Source organism: Thalassophryne amazonica, chromosome 16 (assembly GCF_902500255.1).
Source record: "Thalassophryne amazonica chromosome 16, fThaAma1.1, whole genome shotgun sequence".
Classification (NCBI taxonomy): Eukaryota; Metazoa; Chordata; class Actinopteri; order Batrachoidiformes; family Batrachoididae; genus Thalassophryne; species Thalassophryne amazonica.
Window position 1 is genome coordinate 7245235 of NC_047118.1, and position 20257 is coordinate 7265491.

At 43.6% G+C, this 20257-nt stretch overlaps 1 protein-coding gene across 7 annotated transcripts in view; it reads right to left on the reverse strand.

Moving 5' to 3' along the window:
* The window catches only part of arhgap23a (Rho GTPase activating protein 23a), a 201235-nt gene that overhangs the window by 20363 nt on the left and 160615 nt on the right, over nucleotides 1–20257 (reverse strand). For 3 of the 7 annotated variants that reach the window (XM_034189548.1, XM_034189546.1, XM_034189543.1), the window contains exons 6-10: nucleotides 16016–16070; nucleotides 13111–14746; nucleotides 5121–5276; nucleotides 1542–1653; nucleotides 1405–1444 (exon numbers count right to left, since the gene is read on the reverse strand). In XM_034189548.1, the coding sequence (XP_034045439.1) occupies nucleotides 1405–1444; nucleotides 1542–1653; nucleotides 5121–5276; nucleotides 13111–14746; nucleotides 16016–16070 (1999 nt within the window). Of the gene's footprint in view, nucleotides 1–1404; nucleotides 1445–1541; nucleotides 1654–5120; nucleotides 5277–13110; nucleotides 14747–15198; nucleotides 15416–16015; nucleotides 16071–20257 lie in introns of those variants that run through there. The other 4 variants (XM_034189544.1, XM_034189549.1, XM_034189545.1 and 1 more) reach the window with 4 other exon arrangements.

Below are 20257 nucleotides of genomic sequence, written 5' to 3' on the forward strand. Positions count from 1 at the left end.
GTTGGAACATGCCCAAGCTGTTAAACAATTTCTCAGTTACTCACTTGTTGAAAGCCATCAAAAGCTGCCTGAATTTTACAAATGGTCTTCAACACGGAGGTGTTTTTCTGGTCGCGGCGCACACAGATTTGCGTCGTCGTCACGGAAATGACTCGGCGAATTTGCGCGCACGTTCTTTCATTACAAAATGACCTTTAACAGTGGAATGTCCACATAAACTCCTCATGCCGGCCTCTTCTGAATCTTCTCTGTTCTCTCACGACGTCCTGGGTCAACAGAACCTTAAATTAGGATGATTTCAGCTCGAAACAGCCAGACAACGTCGCCTGGGAGCGCTGCGCGACGTTCCGCTCTGTGGGAAGTCCTTACACCGACAGAAACACTCCATAATCTCTCATCAGCCGTTAAACTTTTCACAGAAAACCAGCTTAATTTCTCGAATAGTGTCCACTCGGATATTCCTCACAGGTCCAGAAAAAATTTTGATAAAGCAACGCGCGCCGTCTCGAGCAGCGTGTGAAACAAAGGAATTCAGCCGAGAGGGCGGGACCACATCTCACTCAAGGCCTGCCCACAGGGAAATGACGTCACCGACACGCGTGAAAAAACTCACGCATGCGCACGAGGGTTCAAGCATGATTGGTGTAATCGCATGTCATTCAAATCCATATAGTTAAAAAAAAAAATAAAAGGGTCGGTTTATTATCTAAGAGACCTCGTACTTTCTACATGCTTGAAATGCCCCTGGTGGCAACTGTGTGAACTAATGCACATAATCAAGGTGGTCCACATATTCTAAATGTTAATATAAATGTTTACGGTGCCCCTTTTGTTGACCTGTGAGGGATGATGTGAAAGGTTTTCGCGCCCATACAGCTGTGTTTTTTGCAGCCAAGATACATAAATTTACATTCTGAAAGGATTCACCCAAAAACGGTCAGAAAATAGAAAAAGCAGGAAATGAGATTCCCAATGGAAACGGCCACCAGCTGTTCAGAAGTGAATGTAAATTACGGTTCTTTTGAGTCAAAAGTTTGGAGTACTGTTAAGCAAAAATATCCTCATGAATGTCTTTGGCTTCACGTGTAAATCTGGCTTGTAATGGCCAAAGGGGTTTTTCAGTTTGGCATTAGACAACCACACTGCCACAGATGAACTGGGAATTCAACCAGCAACTCTCTGGTTGCAGTGTAGTAGTGTCTACTGCAAAATGCAGCCGTAAAAACTAATATCTGACTCGATATGTCTGGCTAAATAAAGTTTGGCTGCATAGCTTCTCGTGCAGAAACCAAATGCACACCTATTAAAGCAACTAAAAGTGTTTTCAAGATTCAAAAAGTGCCCGTTTTTTTGTAGTTAGTGTCTGTTTTTTTGTGCTCGTGTGTTAAAGAAAGGAATTCTCACCCCGTCTGTGAAGAAACTCTTCACTCTCTTTGGCAGCCGCCTGCGGGTAACAACACAAATAACAACACAATGGTGACACAAACGTGGCTGCCTGCAGATCAGCTTTAACAGACGTGATTATAAAGAGTAGCACTCACGAGAAGACGCGTCCTTCCTCTCGAAACGAGTTGAGTCCCTCGTCACACGACTTGGAGCGCTCCGTGGTGATGGCTAGAACATAGGAGGAACGGCGACTGGATTTAATATTGCCTGCTCAGTGACAGGATGAATGAGCGGAGAGAAGAAGGAGAGTAAAGAGGAAAAGAGAAAAGAAAAAGAGAATGATGATGTGAAGCCAATCACCAGAGTGAAAGGCACTGGATTAACAGGTGGGGATAGTGAGGGAGGAAGGAAGAGGTGGTGGATGGGTGACACGCTGGAGTGACCATCACGGGCATGCAGAAGGAGAGACCGTCATGCATTTCACAGAAAAGTCAAACTCAGTGCTGCGCGTTTTAAAGGGACTGGGAGTAAAACCAAGCCGGAGTCACTGAATATGATCCTGATGCCTGCTACAAAAACAACCAAAAACCAAACATCTTATGACCACGTGTGCACAATTTACTTTGCACCAAGCATGCAACCGACAAATCCAACGTGCACTAAAGCCCACTTCTCACTTTCAACGATGTGCAACCTAGAAGGACACGGTTTGTAAATTGGACTGTGTATTTCTTCCTAATAGTTATTACATTCATCTAGTAATAATTGTGGATTAACTGCTGTATTTTTGTCTGGGGTAACTGGGTGTGAAATTAATTGCCCTTTTAGGGATCAAAAAAGTTGTCTGAATCTAATAAAACAATACAATACGTATCAGGACACATGGGCTATGATATGATTCAGAAATGATAGTCCATGGACCAAGCAGGTTTTTTTGTTTTTACCATTTAGGGGAACTAAACAATGCTTATTATAATCCAGCAACAGTATACTTTCCTACACATAAATGTATGATGGCCATCCCGGGGTGGTAGATGTAGCCAGGTAGGGGTCCATGAAGAATTGCACAGGGGTCAAAATTGAAAAATGCTCAGATCATTTTGAAAAGTATACCACATTATTTGTCTGATCATAAAGACTCCAAAAAAGTATAGTTCCGACTATTTATGACTAAATGTTCTGGAGTTATGGAGCAAAAATTGTGACAAAGGTCAATTTCAGTTAAAGTTGCTCCAGTATGGGTAAAAAAAAAGAAAAGAAAAGAAAAAGTGAAAAGTATTGTTTGAACTAATAGGATCAATAAATAGAATAATTTTTAACGTGCTGAATGTTTGGTCTCCAAAATAAAGGTTAAAAAAAGTCAACATCCATTGGATTCTACAATATATCACATTATTTATACAAATTGGGTCCACTGTGGTTTTTATACAAATTGATAAAAACATGATGAATATTCATAAATAAATTAAATGTGTGATGAATTTCAACTTTAATGATAAGTGATATGAAAACTGGGTTCTATTTACGTGTAGACTATAAGTCGTAGGACCTCAAAAACTATTTTAAGAAAAATGCGACTTCAGGTATGAGTAACTGTGTTATACAATTATTTTAACACTGCATGATCATTTGAAACTGTTTGTGTCATATTCTACTGGCCAGTACACCTACAAAAAAAAAAAAAAAAAAAAAATATTATTAATAATAATAATTATCCACACGACCCAAACCCAGAAAAGTGGTTGAAGATAAGTGAGTGAACAATAATAATAATATTATTATTATTATGGAATAAAACTATATAGCTCACATAATCGCTTTTGTTGGAACAGATTTTGTGTTGACACGTCCAAGTAATTTGATAAGTAAGCATAACAGATGGTGCAAACTATTCCTTTTTAAAACCCAATAATTTGCATCGCTTTTGACCTAAACTGGAGCAACTTTAATTTGGATGGATTGTAAGTGTCATTTTTGTCCTTTTAAGTGGGACTGGTTAGGTCAGAACTGTCTACTGGCTCATGGACTATGGTTTTTTTTTCACCTGTTATATCACCTGTCACTATTGAACATGTTTTTTGTTTTTTTTTTGCTGTTGTTTGTTTGTTTGTTTTACCTTACAGGTGTCTCGTAAGCGCGTCGCCCTGATGTTTAAAAAGTTTATAGGAGTTTGAAGATGTGGAAGTATCACTGAAACAAATTGAAAAATGACATTAAACTCAATCCAACCAACGATTTGGGGGCGGGGGGTGGGGTGGCGTGTCTGTGTTTCGATGTAGCTGTATCTTTTATGTTAGTATTGATTGTCGATTGCTATTGGTTAACTGTTACACCCCTATCTATAACCATGCCACACTGGCATGTGATGGTCACGGTTGCTCATGTATGTGATTGAGCTCGTGGTCCGGTAATGTAACCACTGGATTGTACCATGTCAGGTGTAAAAATACAAACTGCACATAGCCCTAATGTAGCATACCTATACACAGTGTTGTGTGGGCCGCCAGAAGAGGAGGTACTGCTGGCCCACCACCAGAGGGCGCCCTGCCTGAAGTGCGGGCTTCAGGCACGAGAGGGCGCTGCCGCCACGGACACAGCCGGGAGTGACTCATTAATTCCTGACAGCTGTCACTCATTCTTCATCATCTCACTCCATAAAACCCAGACGTCATCTCCACCTCATCGCCGAGATATCGTACTTCTTTGGAGGTAATATTCTCAGCCTTAAAACTAACTGTGTCTTAGTCTGAACTCGTTTTACAGCTGTTTTCCTGTGGAGTGCCTTATCTGGGAGATTGGCGTAATCAGCGACGGCTTCGCTTCACACCCCAGCCAGATAAGTGTTTGAGACAGGAGCTGCACGAGTGTGTGTGAGAGGTGGAGGTGGCATTCCCACCGTTGTTGTTACTGGGTGTACACACACCCACACTTGACTGTCTTTGTTCTTCGCCAGCAGTACCAGATCCGACAGTCGGGGACGGTGATCACCTGGGAATTCGGGACTTGGCGGCTCCAGTATTCACCAGGTTCGGTGGTGGCGGAAATCGTGTGGTTCCGGCTCTTCTCAGGACAGACGTCTTCTATCCTCGAGCCTGCCCACACGTCACCTTTGTGGATTGACTGTAATCATATTCTCAGATTGTCTGTGTATTCGTTGTGCCCCTTCACAACATTAAATTGTTACTTTTTGGCTCATCTATTGACCGTTCATTTGCGCCCCCTGTTGTGGCTCCGTGTCACTACACTTTCACAATACACAGGGTAGCACACCCATAGTATAGCTTTAGCACAACCACAGGGCTTCTGGAAAACCTCTCCGGGATGTCAAATCACATACAGCAATACAGACTCTACAGGAACGCCAAAAAAAGTCTAAACTTGCATCGGAATAAAGAAACTTTCAATCATCTTGGAAATCATGCCAAAATTAAAATAAGACCAGGATGCAGTGAAGGAATGTCCCGGTTCATTGTGGGCATAGTCCTAAACCCTCCAAGAATTTGCAAGTTATTGACGAGGTTTAAACCATGACCTCCAGGATGCACATGTGTCAAAGTGAGAACGGGTCTGTACTCATCATGCCAAAGGAAAGCAGAGACACCCCGCTGCAATTTTCACTCAAGAACAGTGACTCCAGAGTTGCCGCCCATCTCGGGTAGAGGCGGAGGCAGCGTGTGAGACGGTCGGTAAACACCTCAGGTCACATGCAGGGGAGGTGGGGGTGGGGCACTCACTGCAGTCTTGTGAGAAGAGCCTAGTGAGGGGAAAGGTGAAGGTGGGGGAGACAGGGCTGGTGACCACGGCGGGCGCAGAACTCATGCCGCTGGACACCACGGAGGATGCCGGTACATGGCGGGCACACAAGTCAGCGCTGGGGCTGGTCGGCTCATCTGTGAGAGGGCGGAGGGCGGGAAGGCAGGAGGAGAGAAGCGAGAGGTAAAGAGGAGATAGAGTTAGGTGTTAGCAGGGGGGACAGGGGACAGAAGGAGGGCAAAAGACACAAGAAGGCAGCAAAGAAGGTGACGAGGAATCGCAGGGTTACCATTAGAAAGAAAAATAAGCCCCGTTCACAGATTCCTGTTCTTAAATCTGATTCATTAGCACAAAATGACGCACATCTGAGCTCTCAGCAGAACACAAGAGACAAACGCAATAATCCACTACCGACAGAGTACAAAATGACGGCGGAGACACCGGGCTGCACAGACACATTTGAAAAATAAACAAACATCACACTACCTGTGTCTCCTGCTGACATAGGAAGAGCCGGCCGGTCTGACTTGTTCTAGGTTTCAGTTCTTTACAAGCTTTACACTCGTGGATGATTCATCATGAGTGATGAAACACGACACGTTGAGAAGTGAATTTTGTGGGTAATTAAATCTAATTTTCCTGACATGAATGAAATCTGAAGGATTCCGTGGTGAGAAGACACAAAACAGGTTTTAATGGCTCACATCGGTTTACGAGGGCATTTGATTCTGAAGTGATGTGAAACCAGCATGGTGTTCTCACTTCCTGCCTGACACACCAGATATTTGCAGAACGTGAGGAAAGGTTGGACGACATTTTACAATCTCAGGATTAAAGTCCTCCCCAGATCAGTAAAATGCCTATCATCTTAAATCCTGCTGTGAGGTCCGGTTCTCCCACTGTTGAACAACAGGGGGCAGCACAGGACTGAGTTCAGGCTGGTATATTTTCCAACTCCCAACATTGATGTCAGAGATTCCCATTTGGATCCACAATTCTCCATTTCATCTGACACCTGCTCACATTTCCTCTTTCTAAATCCTTCTTTTTGTTCCCTACCAGCCTTCATATTTAGATCTTCTACCCATATGCTTCAATAGCTCCTGTACTCACAACAGCCTCGACACAAAGTGGAAAACATTCCCGATCTGTGGTGAGGGATCTGTTTACAGCGGGGCCCAAAAATAGTCGGTCTGTGGGTTTAACAAAGGCCGTCATTAAGGAGAAGTCAGTGAGCTCGGAGCCACGAGAGAGACGGGCCAGCAGAGGGGAGCAACATTCTACAGCACTGTTACGCCGTTAGGACAAAAACCTTCAGAAATTAAAAAAAAAAAAAAAAAAGGTGAGGAGAACTACAATGGAGAAAAGTAAGAAAACATATACACGCAAAAACGAAATCCATTAGAGTGAATCCAACTGCCACAAAGGTTTCTATGACAACTTTTCCTCATTCCACTTTCATATTTTGCCATTTTATTCCTCCATAAAAGAACACAGATCAAATCTAGGCTGAGTCTCCCATATGCCTTCTAACACACTGTAGCAGGAACTTTGCCTTCTTTTGAAGAATATCCTTCTGTTTCACTCCATTGCGATGCTCCTAGAGCTGCATCATTTCTCCAACCACAGCCACAAAAGCCTATAACCCATTCAAAGGTGTGTCTTGGTGGCTTCCCTCACTCTGCTTCTTCTTGTACAAGTCACTCAGTTTTTGAGAACTGCCTACCCCAGACAGATCTACTCCTAAGACATGTTCAGTGAGTTGGAAATGTTCATGTATCCGTCCCCGGACTTGATTAAAGAAAAGAGGCTGTAAAACTGGTGATTTGTGTGAAAATAATCGTTATGTTTAGTTAGTCCAATAACATGTCCTCTGAAAATGGAGGCACTATTTTTAAAAAGTGGTTGTAATTCCTACATGTTTAATGCAATATTTTGAGAAACCCATTAAATTAAGGCTAAAAGTCTTCATTTTAAGCACATCTTGATTGTTTCATGTCAACTCCTCACTGTCCAAATATTTATGGACCTGACAATCCAGCAAGGAAACAAGGGCAAATATAAATAAATAAATACTAATAATAATCCCGCAGTTACTGAAAATGACTGAACCTGGCAACAATATAAGTAAGAATAAAAGCAGAGAGGTTTGGCAGTTTTCTTATACTTGTGCTGTTTTTCATTATTTCAGAAGAGATTGTGTCAATAAAGTTCAGCACAGGCCTGTGTGTGTGTGTGGGGGGGGGGCCCTCAAGTGACACCACTGGACAGCTGACCACTGGACACATGAGACTGGTGCGAATGACGGCGTTTCAGAGTTGGGACTTCACAAGGCTAATTGGCCATGCCTGCTTCCTTTTGGAGTCTGATAAAGTGTGTGTGGTGGTGGTGGGATGAGACAGAATGGACAAGAAGCCCTTTGAGGCATGAGTCTTGGTTCTGGTCCTGGTTCTGCTCTGTACAGAGCCCAGCTAATAAAGACTAAAATCTGAGGCTCTTCGCACCCACACAAACTCCTTCATCTGGCAGAGGAGCACAATAGCAGCATTGAAGGCAAAATCTGAATGTGTGGGTCCCTGCTGTCCTCTGCAACATACACACACACACACACACACACACACACACACACACACACACACACACACAGAGGGGGTGCATTGTAACTTGCTCAGTGTCCTGAAAATTGAAAAATATTAAACACATGTTTAAAGTCTCGGGTTAAAGCTACAGTGTGCAGAATTTAGTGGCATCTAGTGGTGAGATTGCAGACTGAACTTTGACATCATTGGTCACATTTTCACTTCTAAAGTGGAACAACCACTGATTCCTCTTTCTTTTTTTCCTTCAGTCTTCCAGCCACTCTGTAAAAAAAAATTTAAAACATGACCTAAGTATGTCCCTTTTTGGTTCCTGTATCAACATGGTGGTGCAACATGGCGGTCTCCATGAGGGGGCCCTCTCCTGGGTGGATATAAAGGGGCTGATTCTAAACTCACACACAGACATCACCTTACACACACTAATTACTAACACTAATGTGCACAGTGCCATACTGCATTTCTCCATTTCTCGAAATTCTCCACACTGCAGCTTTAAAGAAACTGCCGCTTCCATCTGAGACGACGGAGAAAATACCCGCCGCCAGACACAGCACGCCACTGTACGCCTGTGGTTTGCAGTCAACAGCTGATCAAAATGACGCATCCCCCCCAAAAAGGGGTCCAGAGCATATCAGCATTGCTGTCAAAAAGATGAAGCGATGAAGCCGGCGCTCGGCTACGGGGAGAAACGAGCCTAGTTTCAGTTTATGGTCATTAAACTTGTCCTGGCCTGTAGGTCTGACTGCCTGGTTTCGTTTAATTCATCTGCAGATATGAGACAAGAATGTGCACTGACAGACGGAGAGAAGCCTCCCGCTTTACTGAGCGGCAGGATTCCTCTTTAAATGACTTTTTCCCGTGGTGTTCCTCGACTTTGGACCGCCGCGGTTTGGCTCAAATAACTTGGGACCTTCTGAGCTCAGACAAAGCTTGCAGATGTCAGCTGATTTGAATCTATTCAGTGTCAGGGTAAACAGCGTTTGTTTTTTCTCAGCAGCTTACTCGACTGGAAGACTTCTTTCGTGTGTAATTTGATTTCATGGCTGCTTCCTGTGTGGAGGTTGAGCAGCAGATCTCACACCTTCTTAGTTCTTTGGAATAAGTCTGGACATGAGCACGTTCACCACCCACTCACAACAACACGTACACTGTACATATCAATCCAAGAAAAAAAAGGAAAAAAAAACACATCAGATTTAGCGTTCTGGTGACATCACAAATAACACACAGCTGTGGCCTCGGTCAGCAGATCTAGAAACTGACTTTAACCACACCTGCTCTTAATTTCCATCACGCATATGATGACATTATTCCCTGCAGCAAGTGCAGCTATACTGGGGCGAGAAGTGGGGCATATCCCAGCAGCCACTGGATGAGAGGCGGAGTACAACCTGGACAGGCCGCCGTCTATCGCAGGGCCGACACACACACACACACACACACACACACGCTCACTCACACCTACGGCCAACAGAGTCACCAATTTACCTAACCTCCACAGGCTCCATATCGTTTCTCAAAACAGCATACGATAAAATACATATTATTGGATGTCCAACACTTGGTAAGTATCACGATATCGATACATTTATATGCTCCATGCTGCTTATATAAATTTCATTTAAATGCATTCATAAACTGTAGTGTACGGTGTTGGTGTGTAACCCAGCCTTTCAATACTTTAGTTACACAGATAAATGTGTGTTGGATTAGTATTTTCTTTTGCACATGCTCACCTTTTATTTGCCTTTACACTGTCCCAAGCTTCATGTTTGTTTGATAACATTACGCCTTAATAATTTTTTTCATATTTATGGCTTCCCTCACCCTAACTGACCTGAATTTAAACAAGAACCCCAAGCAGACCCAGTTATGCCCTAGCTTAGACATTTATTAAAAATTAGATATTGCTTCACATCTCACTTTAGTTATGTGGAAATGTTAAATTAATGAACATATTTTTATATGGCTCCTCAATTCCACTTAGAGAGTAATACTGATTAAAAATGTTAAAATTATGTAAAAAATTATAAATAAAAATGTAAAATGTAAAAAATTATTATTATTATTATTACTAGTAGTAGTATTATTATATGAAAAAATGCCTTCAAAAATGCATCTTTACTCTTAAGAGGGTTGGAGGCATTCTGTCCTGTTTCCCTGTGGCTACACCCCTAGCCTGCACAGTGTGTGAGCATGAAGAATGGAGAACTCGTGTATTTATGAAGAAAGCACTAAATGGTAAATAAATAAATGGACTGCATTTATACAGCGCTTTTCCATCTGTATCAGACGCTCAAACTGCTTTACACATCAATACCTCACATTCACCCCGATGTGAGGCTGCTGCCATGGAAGGTGCCCACTACACACCGGAAGCAACTAGGGGGATTAAGGACCTTGCCCAAGGGCCCTTAGTGATTTCCCGGTCCTGATAGTGATTTCCTAGGATTTAAGCCAGGGATCCTCTGGTCTCAAGCCCAACGCTTTAACCACTAGACCATCACCTCCCCCTACTTCACTGACAGGTAAGAAGGTGTTATCCATGCTTTTATCTTATGCCATCCCCAGAAAGAGACTGTGTGTATTTGATAAAAAGTAAAATAAAATAAAATGTTGTCATTCTCTGTTTTTAGCTGCTGTCAGCTAATACAGCCAGGTGACAAGCACTGACTTTGAAAGAAAACAAAGCATAAATATGTTTCTAAAACTCACTGCGGGTGTGCTGCTCTTGATCAATGTGTCACCACCCTGCTGGGAGACACAGCAAGATGACGCCAACTGTTTTAAAAGTCGGAGCTGCTGCAGAAAAAGCAGACAAATGGCCCACCACATCCAGCGCTGACATATTGAAAATATAGGGATGGGATTACCCGTATGCACACTAAATGTCTTCGATAATACTGTGACCTGGTATAGACCCCTAAACCTGCATGTCTTTGGAAGTGGGAGGAAGCCAGAGCACATGGAGAGAGCCCATGTAAAAATGAAGAGACCATGTAATTTCCACACAGAAAGGACACAGTGCTGCACTGGACAGGTAGGCATATGTGGGTGATTCTTTAACTACAGGCACTATTGGCCTTGTAAATGTAATTTCCACCACACCATTGCCTTACAATATAAAGCGCCTTGGGGCAACTGTTTGTTGTGATTTGACGCTATATACATGTGCTCTAATGTCACTGTTTATCTCCATAGAAACTACCCAAACAATCTTTCATACAAACTGTTAAGGGACATTACAGTGTTGTGGTGGAAATTACGGCAACAGTGTGGGACAACTACATTTTGTTTAAAAAAATCACAACAGTTGTATGACATTGAATACCCCAATTATGTTTTGATTATTTTACTGATATTTTATTCAGAGATATTTTAAAACATTAGAAAAAACGTTTCTTTACCATTCATTTTTATCACTGAAGATCAAAAATCTGGGTGTGGGACAAGCACAAAACGGCAATATTTGCATATAATGATGCTGAAAAAAGGTGAAAACGTCATCATAGACTACTAGAACAAATTTCTTAACACACTTTCATTGTAAAGATAACTATAAAAGTGTGAAATTTCCCCTTTTTTCTGTTTTTCATACAATATGATCAAAGGACATAATAAGTACCCATAGTCTAAGAATCACCCATGTATGTCACATAAGCAAAACAAAGCAGCTTTTTGTATTGATCATTGCATTTTATGGAGTAGGTGGTTCGGTATTTCCAAAGTCTTGCAATAATTCTCATTTTACTCGCTTAATTTAGACTTCATTTAGACATTTTGACTTAAAAAATTTTTTTCTAAAATTTTGAAACTAAAACCAGATGTCTTTCCATCAGAATTTGCTACACTCCTGCACCCCCTCACTGTGACCCTTGATTGGAGTAGGTGAGTACAGCAAATGAATGAAAGCGACAGTGTGCAGAAATTTTAATAAATGAAATATAGGATTCATGTTCACCTTGTGCATTAGTGTATGATGTTACATCCTACAATAATGAACCGATGTGTTTTCATACTTTTGGAATGAGCCCTTCATATCTACATGGGAGTGGGTGTGTTGCACCACCATGTTGACACAGCAGCACAATAGAGACATAATTACTCCACCTTTCACATTTTGCCCAACAGTTGGAAGAGTGAAAAAGAAATCATTTTTTCTTGTTGATGGGACAAAGCACTGGATTTCTCGGGTTCAGGCTGAGAAACACACCTGGAGCAGACAAACATTGAGGGACTTCTTTTAAAAACGCTGCATTTCTTCATTAATTTCCACGATAAGAAATGAAATTAGTTCCCAGCCGTCATCTTCCAAAACAAGAATGTCTTCTTGTCAGGTTGTGATGATGAACCCGACCGAAACAAAGCAACAGGTCAGATTAAAACTTTATATTTACTCAGTGTGTGAACAGTTTTAGGAAGTGGCTGAACATGAATCCCTGTCTGCAAAGAAGCAAAAGCAAAATGGCATCATGCAATCTGCAGCCTCACCACTCGATGACACTAAATCCTACTGTAACTTTACAGTGTTTCTTCATGCAGAAGGCAACCTGAACTGTTGTGAAAGTGCACAATTTGAATGACATCAATTCAAAGGAATTTCAATACTAATGCATATTAATATCTTTATCAATAAAGCAATTCACTATTTGAAAAACTGTTGCGATGCCAACAAAATATATTCAATATTTGTGTTATTTAGGCAGCTTTTCGAATGGGATAAGTCTGAATTAAAAAAAAAAAAAATCCCAAAATCAAGATATGTTTTATATGTTTTTACTGTTTCGTGGGAAGAAAAAACCCACCTTGTTATGGCTGCTGCAATTTTCCTTAATATCATTAGCATTTCATAAAAATTACAGCATTACATGATTACTTTTTAACTTCCCAAGGGACTGACTGTATGAAAATGATGTGGAAGAAGAGACAGTGATACAGTTACAAGAATTAATGTACATTTCTGTAATCATCACACGCTGACACCAACACAGTCAGGAAGCCAGACGTCATTTTACCACCTCAGTGTTGAGAGACGACTTCAGTGACTGAACCAAATATCAGAATTAATGACTCAATATGATTCAGGCAACCTGTAAACACCGTCTGTGTGACCTATTACCCAAGACACAGACAAAAACACACTCACATATTGACAAGAAGAAAATGGAAACTTGAAAAAAAAAAAAAAAGCTTGGAGCCTGAAATGACAGACAAGACGTAAACCTGCGCAACACACAATCATTTCCCAACCTCATGGACTTATCTGAACTCTAGCTCTGCATTTCCTTTCAGTTAAACGTTCATGAAGGTCAGCATGTGTGTTATGGAGTAAGGAGGAGGAGACGGGACAGGAGTTAATCTCCATTCTTACCTATGAAGGGTATGGAGGCAAGAGAGTCGTCCTCTGTGGAAATGGGAGCGATATTGCCATTTGGTTTTCGGGGGGTTCCATCTCCTATGGAACAAAGGTCTGTGGTTGAGTCCTGGGAATCTGGTGAAAATAACAAGGGGTCCAGAGCATCTATGGGCAGGGCATAGTGGCCACGCATGCCGTGGATGTTCCTCCGTCCTGTTGGGGGTTTCTGCCGCAGAACCACTTCCTGCGTCTGTGCCGCCACCTCCGCCTGCCCTTCCAGTGACCCCCTTTCCCTGTCATGGTTTGTTGGCCTGTATGCTCTGTCCCGAGAGTCAGGTGTGACGGAGGCAAGGGGGGCTGCAGTAGAGACGGTAACAGGTGCAGGGGTGTCCTCTGGGGGACTGGTTTTCGGAGTTGGGTTCCAGTTTAGGTGAGGGCCTGAGTATGAAGGGTCCCTAAAAGAGTGAGCTTGCTGCATGATGCGACCTGTCTTGCGGTAAAAAGAGGGGCTGTAACTGCGGTAACCCACAGGCTCGTCATCCGTGCTCTGACCCAGGGGCAGCCGCCTGGTCTGCGGAGCTGCATGTTGTGTTTGAGGAGGGGACGGACGCTGTGTGTGGGCTTGGGGTCTGTGTTTTGGATGTGACTGTGTTTGGTGGGATGCTGGCTGCGCTTGTGTTGCACTGAAATGGCTCGACTGTCTCGGGTAGGCATCAGTCCTGGGTGGTGGCTTTGGAGCCTGTTGATGCCGGGAAGGCCTCTCCGAATGAGGCAAGACCACTCCCGCTGCTGCCCGGTCCAGCATCTCTAACGAACGGCCATGACGGTCGTAATGGGCCAGGAGGTTTTCAGAGCGTGTACGGGTATAGTTTGAAGCATGGTAGCCCCTGCCAGAGTCCCCCTCCCAGTCTCCATAGGACCAGAAGGGGTCTCCGTGTGGCCCAGGTCCTGACTGCTGTAATATCAAAAGTGTGTCCTGGGAGGCGCTTTGTGGCCAACAACCTGTTCGCTGACGCTGCCTCCTCGTTTCACTCAGCCGGTCCTGGGAATAGCTGCGGTGGCGTGTCTGCATGCTACGTCCTGAGCGCTCAGGTTGTTGGCTGTAGTACCAATCAGAGAGGGCCTGCTGGCAGCGCTCACTGCTACTTTGGCTAAGCTGGGGCAGGGGAGGGCTGGTCCACGCCAGGTTAGACTTGCATGGCTGGCTTTGCGCTGAGCTGCCTGTGTGGTGGTTGGGGTAGTGGACTTGCAGCGGGCTGGATAAAGGACCTCCTGAAGAGGAGGAAGAAGAGTAGGAACGACCCCTGGTCTGGCCCTGAGGCTGCTGGCTGGTCATACCGTACTGGATCTCCTCTGTGCGGTGGGCGGGACTACTGTGACCTACACCTCCTGGTTCTCCTGCTCGACACTCCTGCCAGCTTGCAGGGTTAACCACGGTAGAACGGTTATCCAGAGGTGAAGAAGGACTGGGTGATCCTGGCCAGCGACTCCAGTTATCCAGCTGGTTCTGGCCCATGGAAGCAGACGTCGGGGTTCCGGCAGGGGGTTGCGCCTTGGTGCGTGGATAGCAGAGGGGAGGTGGTGGTGGGAGGTTCTCAGCTGCCCCTGAATAAGGTTGGTTGCCGCTCAGGTAGGCATCCTCGCAGTATGCCTGGAAAAGACACAAAATATAAACTCGGAGTGAACAAGCTTTCCAATTAACGAGACTGGAAACACAAGTCTATAAGTCAGCGGCACACTGCAACACATTACACAACAAACTACTCTGGAAGAGTTTGAACTCAACTCCTTCGTCACAGTATGTCCTCAGGGCCTAAACTCATAACTCAAACACACAGTAGCTAACAATCTATACAAGCCACCTTGAGCAAAAAACACATGACTGCAGAGCAGCTCGCTGAAAGTACACGTCCCCATTGACACTGCGTTTGAACACACACACTGGTCTATTAATGCACAACAACAAATACATCATTACGCTACTACTTCAACCAAAGCAATGTTTAAAACATCGACTTAGCTACTCAACTCTAAAGCACCTGTTTTTTCTGCAGATGTCATAAATAAATCAAGAGGACAAACTGAGAGGACATTGTGCTTTACCTAGTCGACCTCCAGAACCGTTCTTCACAGTGTGTGCCGAGTTTATTGTCAATACAAACAGACACAGAGGGGGAAGACAGTAGCCGCCTCCTCACAACACGCCAACACTGATGCTACCGTTGAGAAAACCCGCCACACTTCCGGCTTTACACCTCCCAAATCATTCACTTGCTTTTTTTGTTTTTATAGATTTTCCTCCTTCTCTCTGCTGAATCTCTTCTCGTCTCGTCTGTTGGATCCTTCCAAACTCCTTCTCTCCGCCCTCTCATTTTCTCCCTTACTCCACCCTGTGGGAGTGAGAAAGGAGGCGCGGCCCCAGTGATGTCATGATAGGAATGCAGCAGATACAAGCCGAGCAGTCAGGGCTGGAGTGTAAATACAGAGGAGTGGGTTTATTAATGTGTTATTAAGAGACGGTCATCCACATGAGTGGACAATCTGTTTGTGGGACTCCCTCATCAGACACACTGAGGACTTTGGCTGGAGGAGAAGGGTCACTTTGTCTGGTGATCTGGTTTTGCATGTTGACATGTTGCTCCAGGTTAATGGGAGGGGCCATGATGATGCATGTCTGATCATGTGAGCCAACACAGAGCCAGCCACCTGTGGACTGAGGAACGTGCAGCACGTTACACGGGCACCTTTCAACGTGAGTTTTATCAGATGGTGGATTTAATAAACATGAAGCTCCAGTGCAGCCAAATAGGATTAAAAATCAGGAATTATTTTTTACTTCCATGTGGCAGCAACCAAAACATAAAGTGCACAAGGTGTGGAGACTAAGTAAAGTTTGAGGAAAGTGATTTTTGACACTTACCAGCTGTAAAACATCTTCATCTTTTGGCATGATGGAGAGCTCCAACATGCTCTCACTGCAAGATGGAGGACAGGAAGAAGAAAGAGACAGAGGTGATAAACAAACAAATACAAACAAACTCCCAGATGCTGAGAAGTGCTGACCTCATATTATATAATCTGATCCAGCTTGATAAAGTAATATTCACAAAACTGAATACAGAATTCATCCACTAATCCCAGAACAGTGATGACTACAAACTGATTTGTTGACACTGTAAACTAAAATACCACATAAGTCAGCCAGCTATAGCACTGAAGCTAAGCCTACAGTCACATTAGCTACAAGTGACACGGGCAAAGCGGCGACTTGCTGTTCATTTTCAATCAGAGCGGGCGTTTTGCAGCAAAACCATATGGATTTGAATCTCATGTGATTGTGTCAGACAAGCTTGAACCCTTGTGCGCATGCGTGAGTTTTTTCATGCCTGTCGGTTGCGTCATTCGCCTGTGAGCAGGCTTTGAGTGAGGTGTGGTCCACCCCTCTCGTCTATTTTTTATTGCGAATAAATGTCTGAACGATTTGGAGCTTTGCTGCATCAATTTTTTTCCAGAAACTGTGAGAGACCTCCAGGTGGACACCGTTCGAAAAATTAATATGGCTTTCAGGGACGATTTTATGGGGATTAAACAGATTACGGGGTGTTACTGCCGCTTTAAGGACGGCCCACAACTGCTGAGAGCGCGGCGCGCTCCCAGCACCCATCGACAGGCTGACACCCCGCTGGAACAACCAGATCATTTCCAACATGAAAGCTTTGTTGATCCGGGACCTCGTCTGACTTTCACAAAAAGGCAGAAGATGTGGACATCAGCACTTTTTCCGGCACATTCCACCGTTACAGGAGTTTTTGTTTCATGGAAAAAGAAGCCGAGGGACACGCCACGGCTCCGTTCATTACGCGGGACAAAACCACCTCAGTGTTGGTCTCTCAGGACGGCTTTCAGGTGGATTTCAGACGGATTCCGGTTGCTTTCCAGTCGTGTGAATATCTGATTGTGATTGTGCATGAGCTGGACATGCCAGAACATGTCCCGTGAGGCTTCATCATGGCGTTGCTTTGCGCCGAGCGGCTGCACCGCGATGTGCGGTGGAGCAGCTTCTCTTTCCATGACAAAAACTCCTGTAACAGTGAAATGTGCCATTCATTTTTAAACTGGACGCTGTCTTGATCCAGTATGTCATCTGACTAGCACAGGAATTGTGAAAAGACGTGGACATCAGCACTTTTCCGGCACATTAAGACAGACGTGCGGAGGAAATGATCTGGTTGTTCCGGAGGGGTGTCAGCCTGTCGATGGGGGCTGGGAGCGCGCGCGCTCTCAGCAGTTGTGGGCCATCCTTAAAGCGGCAGTAACACCCCGTAATCTGTTTAATCCCCATAAAATCGTCCCTGAAAGCCACATTAATTTTCCAAACGGTGTCCACCTGGAGGTCTCACAGTTTCTGGAAATAAATTGATGCAGCAAAGCTCCAAGTCGTTTAGACATTTATTCGCAATAAAAAATAGACGAGAGGGGTGGACCACACCTTACTCAAAGCCTGCTCACAGGCGAATGACGCAACCGACAGGCATGAAAAAACTCACGCATGCGCACGAAGGTTCAAGCTTGGCTGACGCAATCACACGTGATTCAAATCCATTTGGTTTTTAAAAAAAATAATAAGGTCGGATACTTTTCTAACAGACCTCATACTCTGAAAAAAAAATCCAATTAGTGATTACTCTTTGAAAAATTAAGTTAGTTACTTTATTGATTACTCAGTTTTATAACTAAGTTAGATTACTAGTTACTTTATTAGTTACTTTCAGCAGATGCTGACAACAACCCCCCCGCCACCTTAACATGAAAATGATAACCCATTTAGCCAATAATCATTTTATAGTCACCCTTTCCTGACTTCCATGAACATAAATACTTAATAAAAAATAAAATAGACATCTTTCTTGACCTCATATTTAACTGTTGACAGCACTGTAACAGTAAAACTTGCAATTTCTAACCTACATGGTTTATAAATGTAACTATTAAATTCTCCGTGTGGGTGTGCTGTCGTTGCCACGCTTTGAGAGATGATGACTGTTTTTTCAACTCGGAGGTGCAGCGCAAAACTGTGGAGGAAAAGCTCGCAGCTCGCAGAAAGTGGGCGAAGTGGGCAGTTCAGTTGAACCCCGACCCCCTGCCCACAGGCCATTTTAATGCTCCGATCGACCTGCAATCCAAAAATTAGTAATGCGCAGTGAGAAATAACTTTAATCTGATTACTGATTTGGACAGATTAACACATTAGATTACTCATTACTGAAAAAAGTGGTCAGATTAGAGTAATGAGTTACTAACGTCAGACGTGGGACTGAAACAAATCAGGTGAACTTTGATTCTGTTAACCAGTCAAGCATGGAGGAAAAACACATAGTGACACTGTCGGGTTTCCATGTCTTTTATAATCTAATATTAAACATTGTGCACATTAATGGCAAGTAACCACAAGATGGCCACATCCAAGAAATGCCCATCAAGAGTCAAACGGCAACTGCTTGTCGCCCTCCTTTGTGGCTAATGTGATCGTAGGGTTAGGGACTGAAATTCCTTTTTAGACATAAACCTTAGTGCATTAATAGGGCTGCACAGTCTCGTCTGAACCCTGTGTCATATTGCAGGATTTGGGACCTCCGCTGTCATTGTGCAATATATAGACAACATAATTTCACATGGAAAAATGGTGTACCGTTTTGTTTTCGGCTGCAATCACCAAAGCAGACGCGAAAAGTGTTTTTTGGTTTCCAGTGGAGAAGGAAAGATGAAACGAGTGGAAGAAGTGGTGTTAAGTGTTAGCCTACACAGCTAACCTGCGTTCTCTTGCCTGCAAAACCGCCTTGACATGTTTGAGCTCCGGTTCATAAAGAAACCGCAACACATGTCCACTTTCCACCCCAACGTGACTTTTTCTTTGCATTTTCACTTTGCATGTAATTTGCCCAAAAACTCAGAGAAAATGCAGTGTTTTTTTCCCCCGGACGTAGAGAAATTATGTCATATGCATCATATTTTACCTGTTTAGCGCCCGCCCCCAAACGAGACTGTTGTGAAGTATTACCCCAGAATGACGTCTCTGTATAGTTTTTTTTTTTTTTTTTTGGAAAAATGCTCGTTTTTCACATAAAAGAGACAAAGACCATTTTGCTAAATACACCGAGCAACCAATTACCTACAATCAAGTAAAAAAAAAAAAAAAAACATCAGTGAAATGGTGCAGAGGGCTTCGACCCTGCACACTGAAATATAAGTACGCAATTCTGAACATTTAGCAATACATGCAGTGATCTTTGAGGGCCCACAAATAGTAAGGTTTTTTAAATTAATATACTTTATACATGACTGTCTTGAAGTTACCACCAACTTTCTAGTTTCAGAACAACATGCTTTACTCTCTGTACCACTGTTCCAAGGTAACACAGACTCATCTATACCATCCAAGTCTACCTCCCTCATCTATACCATCTGAGTCTACCTCACTCATCTATACCATCCAAGTCTACCTCCCTCATCTATACCGTCTGAGTGTACCTCACTCATTTATACCGTGCGAGTCTACCTCCCTCATCTATACCGTGCAAGTCTACCTCACTCATCTATACCATCCAAGTCTACCTCCCTCATCTATACTGTCTGAGTGTACCTCACTCATTTATACTGTGCGAGTCTACCTAACCCATTTATACCGTCTGAGTGTACCTCACTCATTTATACTGTGCGAGTCTACCTCCCTCATTTATACTGTCTGAGTGTACCTCCCTCATCTATACCATCCAAGTCTACCTCCCTCATCTATACCGTACGAGTCTACCTCACTCATCTATACCATCCAAGTCTACCTCCCTCATTTATACCGTCTGAGTGTACCTCACTCATCTATACCGTCTGAGTCTACCTCCCTCATCTATACCGTACGAGTCTACCTCACTCATCTATACCATCCAAGTCTACCTCCCACATTTATACCTTCTGAGTGTACCTCACTCATCTATACCGTCTGAGTCTACCTCCCTCATCTATACCATCTGAGTCTACCTCACTCATCTATACCGTCTGAGTCTACCTCCCTCATCTATACCATCTGAGACTACCTCACTCATCTATACATGAGTCTACCTCCCTCATCTATACCATCTGAGTCTACCTCACTCATCTATACCATCTG